Source organism: Hypanus sabinus, chromosome 23 (assembly GCF_030144855.1).
Source record: "Hypanus sabinus isolate sHypSab1 chromosome 23, sHypSab1.hap1, whole genome shotgun sequence".
NCBI classification, from domain to species: Eukaryota; Metazoa; Chordata; class Chondrichthyes; order Myliobatiformes; family Dasyatidae; genus Hypanus; species Hypanus sabinus.
The window spans coordinates 61,984,810-61,997,887 of record NC_082728.1 but is presented as its reverse complement, the minus strand read 5'-3'; the positions used below and the strand labels follow the sequence as shown (position 1 = coordinate 61,997,887).

General features: G+C 52.5%; 1 protein-coding gene across 4 annotated transcripts in view; it reads right to left on the bottom strand.

Moving 5' to 3' along the window:
* Positions 1 to 13,078, bottom strand: part of acsf2 (acyl-CoA synthetase family member 2) — a 980,331-nt gene that overhangs the window by 932,404 nt on the left and 34,849 nt on the right. For all 4 annotated transcript variants that reach the window (XM_059948994.1, XM_059948995.1, XM_059948996.1 and 1 more), the window contains exon 2: positions 6,716 to 6,914. In XM_059948994.1, coding sequence (XP_059804977.1) covers positions 6,716 to 6,914 — 199 coding nt within the window. The remainder of the gene's footprint in view (positions 1 to 6,715; positions 6,915 to 13,078) is intronic.

Sequence of the window (13,078 nt, the reverse complement as noted above, 5' to 3'; positions counted from 1 at the left end):
CAGATCACTGTCAGGATAGATCTGTAGAGTCTCTCAAGGGCAGAGCTGGAGAAGTATGCCTCATGATTAACTCTTCTTGGTGCACAAATATCCCAATTCTGCTCACCAGACCTGGAATATCTAGCAGTAAAGTGTTGCAATAGAACATAGAATAGTACAGCACATTACAGGCCCTTCAACCCACAATGTTGTGCTGACCCTCAAACCTTGCCTCACATATCCCACGCCTTAAATTCCTCCTTATACCTGTCTAGTAGTCTCTTAAACTTCACTAGTGTATCCGCCTCCACCACTGACTCAGGCAGTGCATTCCACGCACCAACCACTCTCTGAGTGAAAAACCTTCCTCTAATATCCCCCTTGAACTTCCCTCCCCTTACCTTAAAGCCATGTCCTCTTGTACTGAGCAGTGGTGCCCTGGGGAAGAGGCACTGTCTGTCCACTCTATCTATTCCTCTTAATATCTTGTACCCCTCTATCATGTCTCCTCTCATCCTCCTTCTCTCCAAAGAGTAAAGCCCTAGCTCCCTTAATCTCTGATCATAATGCATACTCTCTAAACCAGGCAGCATCCTGGTAGATCTCCTCTGTACCCTTTCCAATACTTCCACATCCTTCCTATAGTGAAGCAACCAGAACTGGACACAGTACTCCTAGTGTGGCCTAAACAGAGTTTTATAGAGCTTCATCATTACATTGCGTCTCTTAAACTCTTTCCCTCGACTTATGAAAGCTAACACCTCATAAGCTTTCTTAACTACCCTATCTACCTGTGAGGCAACTTTCAGGGATCTGTGGACATGTACCCCCAGATCCCTCTGCACCTCCACACTACCAAGTATCCTGCCATTTACTTTGTACTCTGCCTTAGAGTTTGTCCTTCCAAAGTGTACCACCTCACACTTCATTGAGTTAAACTCCATCTGCCACTTCTCAGCCCACTTCTGTATCCTATCAATATCTCTCTGCAATGTTCGACAATCTTCTACACTATCTACAACACCACCAACCTTTGTGTCGTCTGCAAACTTGCCAACCCACCCTTCTACCCCCACATCCAGGTCATTAATAAAAATCACGAAAAGTAGAAGTCCCAGAACAGACCCTTGTGGGACACCACTAGTCACAACCCTCCAATCCGAATGTACTCTCTTCACCACGACCCTCTGCTTTCTGCAGGCAAGCCAATTCTGAATCCACCTGGCCAAACTTCCCTGGATCCCATGCCTTCTGACTTTCTGAATAAGCCTACCGTGTAGAACCTTGTCAAATGCCTTACTAAAATCCATGTAGATCACATCCACTGCACTACCCTCATCTATATGCCTGGTCACCTCCTCAAAGAACTCTATCAGGCTTGTTAGACATGATCTGCCCTTCACAAAGCCATGCTGACTGTCCTTGAACAGACCATTATTCTCTAAATTTCATAGATCCTATCTCTAAGAACTTTTTCCAACAGCTTTCCCACCACAGACGTAAGGCTCACTGGCCTATAATTACCCGGACTATCCCTACTACCTTTTTTGAACAAGGGGTCAACATTCGCCTCCCTCCAATCCTCCGGTACCATTCCTGTGGACAATGAGGACATAAAGATCCTAGCCAGAGGCTCAGCAATCTCTTCCCTCGCCTCGTGGAGCGGCCTGGGGAATATTACGTCAGGCCTGGGGGGATTATCCATCCTAATATATTTTAACAACTCCAACACCTCCTCTCCCTTAATATCAACATGCTTCCAGAAATTCAACCTCACTCATATTGTCCTCACTGTCATCAAGTTCCCTCTCATTGGTGAATACAGAAGAAAAGTATTCATTGAGGACCTCGCTCACTTCCACAGCCTCCAGGCACATCTTCCCACCTTTATCTCTAATCAGTCCTACCTTCACTCCTGTCATCCTTTTGTTCTTCACATAATTGAAGAGTGCCTTGGGATTTTCCTTTACCCTACTCGCCAAGGCCTTCTCATGCCTCCTTCTTGCTCTTCTCAGCCCCTTCTTAAGCTCCTTTCTTGCTACCCTATATTCCTCAATAGACCCATCTGATCTTTGCTTCCTAAACCTCATGTATGCTGCCTTCTTCTACCTGACTAGATTTTCCACCTCACTTGTCACCCATCGTTCCTTCACCCTACCATTCTTTATCTTCCTCACCGGGACAAATTTATCCCTAACATCCTGCAAAAGATCCTTAAACATCGACCACATGTCCATAGTACATTTCCCCACAAAAACATCATCCCAATTCACACCCGCAAGTTCTAGCTTTATGGCCTCATAATTTGCCCATCTCCAATTAAAAATTTTCCTGTCCTCTCTGATTCTATCCTTTTCCATGATAATGCTAAAGGTCAGGGAGCAGTGATCACTGTCCCCCAGATGCTCACCCACTGAGAGATCTGTGACCTGACCCGGTTGGTTACCTAATACTAGTTCTAATATGGCATTCCCCCAGTCGGCCTGTCAACATACTGTGACAGGAATCCATCCCAGACACACTTAACAAACTCTGCCCCATCTAAACCATTGGAACTAATTGGGGCCAATCAGTATTAGGGAAGTTAAAGTCACCCATGATAACAACCCTGTTATTTTAGCACCTTTCCAAAATCTGCCTCCCAATCTGCTCCTCGGTATCTCTGCTACTACCAGGGGGCCTATAGAATACCCCCAGTAGAGTAACTGCTCCCTTCCTGTTCCTGACTGCCACCCATACTGACTCAAAAGAGGATTCTGCTACATTACCCACCCTTTCTGCAGCTGTAATAGTATCCCTGACCAGTAATGCCACCCTCCTCCCCTTCCCCCCCCCACCCCTATCCCTTTGTCTCGGTAATGGCCACTACATCATAATTCCATGTATGTATCCAAGCTCTCAGTTCATCACCTTTGTTCCTGATGCTTCTTGCATTGAAGTACACACACTTTAGCCCTTCTACCTTACTACCTTTACACCCTTTATTCTGCTTCTCTTTCCTCAAAGCCTCTTTATATGTTAGATCTGGCTTTACTCCATGCACTATACTTGCAGCTCTCGCATGACCTTTATCCTCCTCCATCTCCCTATCTGCTCTAACACTCTGGTTGCCCTCCCCCTGCAAATCTAGTTTAAACCCCCCGGAGCAGCACTAGCAAACCTTCCTGCAAGGATGTTAGTCCCCCTCCAGTTCAGGTGCAACCCATCCCGTCGGAACAGGTCCCACCTTCCCTGGAACAAGGCCCCATTGTCCAGAAACATGAAGCCCTCCCTCCTGCACCAACTCCTTAGCCACCTATTTAGCTGCATTATCTTCCTATTTCCAGCCTCACTAGTACGTGGCATGGGTAGCAATCCTGAGATTGCAACCCTGGGGGTCCTGTCCTTCAACTTTGCACCTAACTCCCTGAACTCTCTTTACAGGACCTCCTCCTTCTTCCTACCCACGTCATTGTCCTTTTTGCCCACCGTGGGAGTTCTCTGGGGTCATTTTGGTTGCAGTTTACATTCTACCTCAGCCCAATGTCAAGCAGGCTTTAGATAATCTGAGCAATGGGATCAACATGCACGAAACAGCGCATCCTAATGCCTTCACCAACGTTTTGGGAGATTTTAACCAGGCCAGTCTGAAAAAAAAATCACTAAACAACTACCATCAACAAATCACTTTCAATACCAGCGGAAACAACACACTGGACCATTGCTACACCACCATCAAGAATGCCTACCGTGCTATTCCACGCCCTCACTTCGGGAAGTCTGATCACCTGGCTGTACTTCTACTCCCTGAGTAGAGGCAGAGACTGAAGACTGCAGCACCAGTAGTGAGGACCAAGGAGGTACGGACAAGGGAAGCACAGGAGCACCTACAGGACTGCTTTGAATCAGTGGACTGGACTGTATTCAGGGATTCATCTTCAAACCGGACGAGTATGCTGCAGTTGTTATCGACTTCATTAAAACCTGTGTGGATAATTCTGTGCCCACAAAGACTTACTGTACATTCCCAAACCAAAAGCCGTGGATGAACCAGGAGGTACGTCGTCTGAAGGCTAGATCTGTGGCATTCAAGTCTGGTGACCCCGGCCTGTACCAGAAAACCAGATATGATTTGCAGAGAGATATTTCAAGGATGCTGTCCAAGTTGCGTGCCATCTTGGACAATGTCTCCCATCCACTCCATAATGTACTGGTTAGGCACAGGAGTACATTCAGCCAGAGACTCATTCCACCGAGATGTAACACTGAGCATCATAGGAAGTCATTCCTGCCTGTGGCCATCAAACTTTACAACTCCTCCCTCAGAGTGTCAGACACCCTGAGCCAACAGGCTGGTCCTGGTCCAATTTCCACTTGGCATGATTTATTTATTATTATTTAATTATTTATGGTTTTATATTGCTATATTTCTACACCATTCTCGGTTGGTGCGGCTGTAACAAAACCAATTTCCCCCGGGATCAATAAAGTATGTCTGTCTGTCTGTCTGAAGGGACAATTTCGAATGAGGTTGAAGGCGATATCAGATGCATGGCAACTCTGACAGGGTCTGCAAGACATCACTTCCTACAAAGCAAAACCCAACAGCATGAACGGCAGCGATGTTTCACGACCAGATTGTCATGGTCCCGACCGTTGATTCCTCATATTCTCCTAATTCTCTTTTCCCCACGTTCTCCCGGGTTTCCTGACTGCGGCACACCTGAATCCCATCTGACCTGCAGCATAAATACCCCGGCTTTGCATCCACTCATCGCCAGATCATTGCTTCAGCCAGTGCGGTAGTTTGGGTTCCTGGCAGCTTAGGATTGTGTATTCTAAGTTTTATTTCAGCACTGTGGTTTGCCTGTGTTAACTGTCTCTCCGTGTCGAGAAGCATCGAGAAGCCAGTTTTCCCGTTCATCCTCCAGTTTGCTGTTCAGCTTCAGCCACACTCACACCCTCGTCTGCATCCCAACTCTACCTCCATGCCAGTGTCCTGCATTTGGGTTCACCCGTTCTTTGCAACACAGATGAACACAACACCTTCTGTGCCCGCTTTGAAAGGGAGAACACAACTACAGCTGTGAAGATCCCTGATGCACCTGGTGACCCAGTGATCTCTGTCTCACAGGCCAGTTTTTAGACTGTCTTTAAAGAGAGTGAACCCTCACAAGGCAGAAGGTCCTGATGAAATACCTGGTAAGGCTCTGAAAACTTTTGCCAACCAACTGGCGGGAGTATTCAAGGACATTTTCAACCTCTCACTGCTACAGGCAGAAGTCCTCACTTGCTTCAAAAAGGCAACAATTATACCAGTGCTTAAGAAGAATAATGTGGGCTGCCTTAATGACTATCGCCTGGTACCACTCACATCGACAGTGATGAAATGTTTTGAGAGGGTTGTTATGACTAGACTGAACTCCTGCCTCAGCAAGGACCTGGACCCCTAACCGGAAGACCACAGTCTGTGTAGATTGGTGATAACATATCCTCCTCGCTGACGATGAACACTGGTGCACCTCAGGGGTGAGTGCTTAGCCCACTGCTCTACTCTCTATATACACACGACTGTGTAGCTAGGCATAGCTCAAACACCATCTATTAATTTGCTGATGATACAACCATTGTTGGCAGAATCTCAGGTGGTGACAAGAGGGTGTACAGGAGTGAGATATGCCAACTAGTGGAATGGTGCCGCAGCAACAACCTGGCACTCAACGTCAGTAAGATGAAAGAGCTGATTGTGGACTTCAGGAAGGGTAAGATGAAGGAACACATACCAATCCTCATAGAGGGATCAGAAGTGGAGAGAGTGAGCAGCTTCAAGTTCCTGGGTGTAAAGATCTCTGAGGATCTAACCTAGTCCCAACACATTGATGTAGTCATAAAGAAGGCAAGACAGCGGCTGTACCTCATTAGGAGTTTGAAGGGATTTGGTATGTCAACAAATACACTCAAAAACTCCTATAGTTGTACCGTGGAGAGCATTCTGACAGGCTGCATCACTGTCTGGTATGGAGGGGCTACTGCACAGGACCGAAAGAAGCTGCAGAAGGTTGTAAGTCTAGTCAGCTCCATCTTGGGCACGAACCTAAAATGTACCCAGGACATCATTAGGAAGCGGTGTCTCAGAAAGGCAGCGTCCATTATTAAGGATCTCCAGCACCCAGGGCATGCCCTTTTCTCACTGTTACCATCAGGAAGGAGGTACAGAAGTCTGAAGGCACACACTCAGCGATTCAGGAACAGCTTCTTCCCCTCTGCCATCCGATTCCTGAATGGTCTTTGAAGCTTTGGACACAACCTCATTTTTTTAATAGACAGTATTTCTGTTTTTGCACATTTTAAAATAATCTATTCAATATTTATTTACTTGTTTATTTATTATCATTATGTTTTATTTATTATTTTTCTCTCTCTCTGCTAGGTAATTTATTGCATTGAACTGCTGCTGCTGCTAAGTTAACAAATTTCACGTCACATGCCGGTGATAATAGACCTGATTCTGATCTTTATATATTTCTGTTTCCTTTAGTATTAATCACAGCTGTTTGTAAATTGCACTTTCTGTCCTCCCATTTTAAACCCAGATTGTTAATGCAAATTACAAAATGTCCTGGTCTCAGCTCCAATCCAGACAGACCATCTCTTTCCATAGTAGCTCCCAGTCTCTTCCCAAGAGGAAGATGCACTCAGATCCAACAGCCTTCAACATGCACAGGAAAATGGCGTCACTGAGAAGGCATAATCTCACCTCCTGTTTCAGCTGACCAAATGTCTTCCTGACTCCATCCCTTACAAAGACCAGTGCCTCTCTGTCAGGGTGCTTGTCCACAGTCTCATCAAAATACTGCCCAATCGTCTTGCCGACAAGTGGCATGTTGGTGGCACCATGGATGTAGCTGGTCGTCAGGCTTGGCTTGAAGGGGACGATATCCAAATAATGCAGAGTGCTAACAAAAAAGAGAAAAGAATTCATTAATACACAGCTCCCAAACTGGTGATCACAGTTACCCAGCAGAGAAGTGAACTGAAAACCCAACCATTTCTCAACTAAACTCAAAATGATGAAGATCTTCCTGCACATGGGATCCTTGCTAAGCAACTCTTTCACAGACCTGTCAAAAAATCAACTCCATTCAGAATGCAACAGGAGATCTTCTGGACAGCTCATGATGACAAGCATAGGGATCCCTCTGGCAGCTTGACGCGTGATTATATCGCTTTGTCCATGGTCTCGTTTGAGAGCTTTATCACGGCTACAGTTCCCTGACCCCAGCACCCGAGGTTAATTCTCACGCTCTGACAGTACGTTCCTCTAACCACTTCACTGACAGTCTGCACCACTCACACGAACAACAGAACGTTCCTCTCACCCTTGAACCCACAGTTCCCCTAACCCTCTGACTGACCGTTCCCCTCACCCTCTGACTGACCGTTCCCCTCACCCTCTGACTGACCGTTCCCCTCACCCTCTGACTGACCATTCCCCTCACCCTCTGACTGACCATTCCTCTCACCCTTGAACCCACAGTTCCCCTCACCGTCCGACTGACCGTTCCCCTCACCCTCTGACTGACCGTTCCTTTCACCCTCTGACTGACCGTTCCCCTCACCCTCTGACTGACCGTTCCCCTCACCCTCTGACTGACCGTTCCCCTCACCCTCTGACTGACCGTTCCTTTCACCCTCTGACTGACCGTTCCCCTCACCCTCTGTGACCGTTTCTCTCACCCTCTGACTGACCGTTCCCCTTACCCTCTGACTGACCGTTCCCCTCACCCTCTGACTGACCGTTCCTCTCACCCTCTGACTGACCGTTCCCCTTACCCTCTGACTGACCGTTCCCCTCACCCTCTGACTGACCGTTCCCCGCACCCTCTGACTGACCGTTCCCCTCACCCTCTGACTGACCGTTCCTCTCACCCTCAAACCTACAGTTCCCCTCACCCTCTGACTGACCGTTCCTCTCACCCTCTGATTGACCGTTCCTCTCACCCTCTGACTGACCATTCCCCTCACCCCCTGACTGACTGTTCCCCTCAACCTCTGATTGACCGTTCCCCACACCCTCTGACTGACCGTTCCCCTCACCCTCTGACTGACGGTTCCTCTCACCCTCCAACTGACCGTTCCCCTCACCCTCCAACTGACCGTTCCCCTCACCCTCTGACTGACCGTTTCTCTCACCCTCTGACTGACCGTTCCCCTCACCCTCTGACTGACCGTTCCTCTCACCCTCTGACTGACCGTTCCCCTCACCCTCTGACTGACCGCTCCTCTCCCCCTCTGACTGTCCATTCCCCTCACCCGCTGACTGACCATTCCTCTCACCCTCTGACTGACCGTTCCCCTCACCCTCTGACTGACCGTTCCCCTCACCCTCCGACTGACCATTCCCCTCACCCTCTGACTGACCGTTCCCCTCACCCTCTGACTGACCGTTCCCCTCACCCTCTGACTGACCGTTCCCCTCACCCTCCGACTGACCGTTCCACTCACCCTCTGACTGACCGTTCCCCTCATCCTCTGACTGACCGTTCCCCTCACCATCCGACTGACCGTTCCCCTCACCCTCCGACTGACCGTTCCCCTCACCCTCTGACTGACCGTTCCCCGCACCCTCTGACTGACCATTTCTCTCACCCTCTGACTGACTGTTCCTCTCACCCTCAAACCCACAGTTCCACTCACCCTCTGACTGACCGTTCCTCTCACCCTCGAACCCACAGTTCCCCTCACCCTCTGACTGACCGTTCCTCTCACCCTCTGACTGACCGTTCCTCTCACCCTCAAACCCACAGTTCCCCTCACCCACTGACTGACCGTTCCTCTCACCCTCGAACCCACAGTTCCCCTCACCCTCTGACTGACCGTTCCTCTCACCCTCGAACCCACAGTTCCCCTCACCCTCTGACTGACCGTTCCTCTCACCCTCAAACCCACAGTTCCCCTCACCCTCTGACTGACCGTTCCCCTCACCCTCTGACTGACCATTCCCCTCACCCTCTGACTGACCAGTCCCCAAACCATCCGACTGACCGTTCCCCTCACCCTCTGACTGACCGTTCCCCTCACCCTCTGACTGACCGTTCCCCTCACCCTCTGACTGACCGTTCCTCTCCCCCTCTGACTGTCCATTCCCCTCACCCTCTGACTGACCAGTCCCCTCACCATCCGACTGACCGTTCCCCTCACCCTCTGACTGACCGTTCCCCTCACCATCCGACTGACCGTTCCCCTCACCCTCTGACTGACCGTTCCTCTCACCCTCTGACTGACTGTTCCTCTCACCCTCTGACTGACCGTTTCTCTCACCCTCTGAGTGACCGTTCCTCTCACCCACTGACTGACAGTTCCTCTCACCCTCTGACTGACCGTTCCCCTCACCCTCTGACTGACCGTTCCCCTCACCCTCCGACTGACCGTTCCCCTCACCCTCTGACTGACCGTTCCCCTCACCCTCTGACTGACCATTCCTCTCCCCCTCTGACTGTCCATTCCCCTCACCCTCTGACTGACCAGTCCCCTCACCATCCGACTGACCGTTCCCCTCACCCTCTGACTGACCGTTCCCCTCACCATCCGACTGACCGTTCCCCTCACCCTCTGACTGACCGTTCCCCTCACCCTCTGACTGACCGTTCCTCTCACCCTCTGACTGACTGTTCCTCTCACCCTCTGACTGACCGTTTCTCTCACCCTCTGAGTGACCGTTCCTCTCACCCACTGACTGACAGTTCCTCTCACCCTCTGACTGACCGTTCCCCTCACCCTCTGACTGACCGTTCCCCTCACCCTCCGACTGACCGTTCCCCTCACCCTCCGACTGACCGTTCCCCTCACCCTCTGACTGACCGTTCCCCTCACCCTCTGACTGACCGTTCCCCTCACCCTCTGACTGACCGTTCCTCTCACCCACTGACTGACCGTTCCTCTCACCCTCTGATAGACCGTTCCCCTCACCCTCTGATTGACCGTTCCCCTCACCCTCCAACTGACCATTCCCCTCACCCTCTGACTGACCGTTCCTCTCACCCTCAAACCCACAGTTCCCCCACCCTCTGACTGACCGTTCCCTTCACCCTCAAACCCACAGTTCCCCTCACCCTCTGACTGACCGCTCCTCTCCCCCTCTGACTGACCGTTCCTCTCACCCTCCGACTGACCGTTCCCCTCACCATCCGACTGACCGTTCCACTCACCCTCTGACTGACCGTTCCCCTCACCCTCTGACTGACCGCTCCTCTCCCCCTCTGACTTTCCATTCCCCTCACCCGCTGACTGACCGTTCCCTTCACCCTCTGACTGACCGTTCCCTTCACCCTCGAACCCACAGTTCCCCTCACCCTCTGACTGACCGTTCCTCTCCCCCTCTGACTGACCGTTCCTCTCCCCCTCTGACTGAACGTTCCTCTCCCCCTCTGACTTTCCATTCCCCTCACCCGCTGACTGACCAGTCCCCTCACCATCCGACTGACCGTTCCACTCACCCTCTGACTGACCGTTCCCCTCACCCGCTGACTGACCGTTCCCTTCACCCTCTGACTGACCGTTCCCTTCACCCTCGAACCCACAGTTCCCCTCACCCGCTGACTGACCGTTCCTCTCACCCTCTGACTGACCGTTCCCCACACCCTCTGACTGACCGTTCCTCTCACCCTCTGACTGACAATTCCCCTCACCCCCGGACTGACCGTTCCTCTCACCCTCCGACTGACCGTTCCCCTCACCCTCCGACTGACCATTCCCCTCACCCTCCGACTGACCATTCCCCTCACCCTCCGACTGACCGTTCCTCTCACCCTCCGACTGACCATTCCCCTCACCCCCTGACTGACCGTTCCTCTCACCCTCTGACTGTCCATTCCCCTCACCCCCTGACTGACCATTCCCCTCACCCCCTGACTGACCGTTCCCCTCACCCTCTGATTGACCGTTCCCCTCACCCTCTGACTGACCGTTCCCCTCACCCCCTGACTGTCCGTTCCCCTCACCCTCTGACTGACCGTTCCCCGCACCCTCTGACTGACCGTTCCCCTCACCCTCGAACCCACAGTTCCCCTCACCCTCTGACTGACCGTTCCCCTCACCCTCTGACTGTCCGTTCCCCTCACCCCCTGACTGTCCGTTCCCCTCACCCTCTGACTGACCGTTCCCCTCACCCTCGAACCCACAGTTCCCCTCACCCTCTGACTGACCGTTACTCTCACCCTCTGACTGACCGTTCCCCTCACCCTCTGACTGACCGTTCCCCTCACCCTCTGACAAACCATTCCCCTCACCCTCTGATTGACCGTTCCCCTCACCCCCTGACTGACCGTTCCCCTCACCCTCTGATTGACCGTTCCCCTCACCCTCTGACTGACCATTCCCCTCACCCTCTGACTGACCGTTCCTCTCACCCTCTGACTGACCGTTCCTCTCACCCTCAAACCCACAGTTCCCCTCACCCTCTGACTGACCGTTCCCTTCACCCTCAAACCCACAGTTCCCCTCACCCTCTGACTGACCGCTCCTCTCCCCCTCTGACTGAACGTTCCTCTCACCCTCTGACTGATGTTCCCCTCACCCTCTGGCTGACCGTTCCCCTCACCATCTGACTGACCGTTCCCCTCACCCTCTGACTGACCGTTCCCCTCACCCTCTGACTGACCGTTCCTCTCACCCTCGAACCCACAGTTCCCCTCACCCTCTGACTGACCGTTCCTCTCACCCTCTGACTGACCGTTCCCCTCACCCCCAGACTGACCGTTCCCCTCACCCTCTGACTGACCATTCCCCTCACCCCCGGACTGACCGTTCCCCTCACCCTCCGACTGACCGTTCCCCTCACCCTCTGACTGACCGTTCCCCTCACCCTCCGACTGACCATTCCCCTCACCCTCCGACTGACCGTTCCTCTCACCCTCTGACTGACCGTTCCCCTCACCCCCTGACTGACCGTTCCCCTCACCCTCTGACTGACCATTCCCCTCATCCCCTGACTGACCGTTCCCCTCACCCTCCGACTGACCGTTCCCCTCACCCTCTGACTGACCGTTCCCCTCACCCTCTGACTGACCGTTTCTCTCACACTCTGACTGACCATTCCCCTCACCCTCTGATTGACCGTTCCCCTCACCCTCTGACTGACCATTCCCCTCACCATCTGATTGATCGTTCCCCTCACCCTCGAACCCACAGTTCCCCTCACCCTCGAACCCACAGTTCTCCTCACCCTCTGACTGACCGTTCCCCTCACCCTCTGACTGACCGTTCCCCTCACCCTCTCACTGACCGTTTCTCTCACCCTCTGACTGACCGTTCCCCTCACCCTCCAACTGACTGTTCCTCTCACCCTCCAACTGACCGTTCCCCTCACCCTCTGACTGACCGTTCCCCTCACCCTCTCACTGACCGTTTCTCTCACCCTCTGACTGACCGTTCCCCTCGCCCTCTGACTGACCGTTTCTCTCACCCTCCGACTGACCGTTCCCCTCACCCTCTGACTGACCGTTCCCCTCACCCTCTGACTGACCGATCCTCTCACCCTCTGACTGACCGTTCCCCACACCCTCTGACTGACCGTTTCACTCACCCTCTGACTGACCGCTCCTCTCCCCCTCTGACTGACCGTTCCCCTCACCCTCTGACTGACCGTTCCTCTCACCCTCTGACTGACCGCTCTTCTCCCCCTCTGACTGAACGTTCCTCTCCCCCTCTGACTATCCATTCCCCTCACCCTCTGACTGACCGCTCCCCTCACCCTCTGACTGACCGTTCCCCTCACCCTCCGACTGACCGTTCCTCTCACCCTCCGACTGACCGTTCCCCTCACCCTCTGACTGACCATTCCCCTCACCCTCTGACTGACAGTTCCCCTCACCCTCTGACTGACCGTTCCTCTCACCCTCCGACTGACCGTTCCCCACACCCGCTGACTGACCGTTCCTCTCACCCTCCGACTGACCGTTCCCCACACCCGCTGATTGACCGTTCCCCTCACCCTCTGACTGACCGTTCCCCTCACCCTCCCACTGACCGTTCCTCTCACCCTCTGACTGACCGTTCCCCTCACCCTCTGACTGACCGTTCCTCTCACCCTCCGACTGACCGTTCCCCTCACCCTCCGACT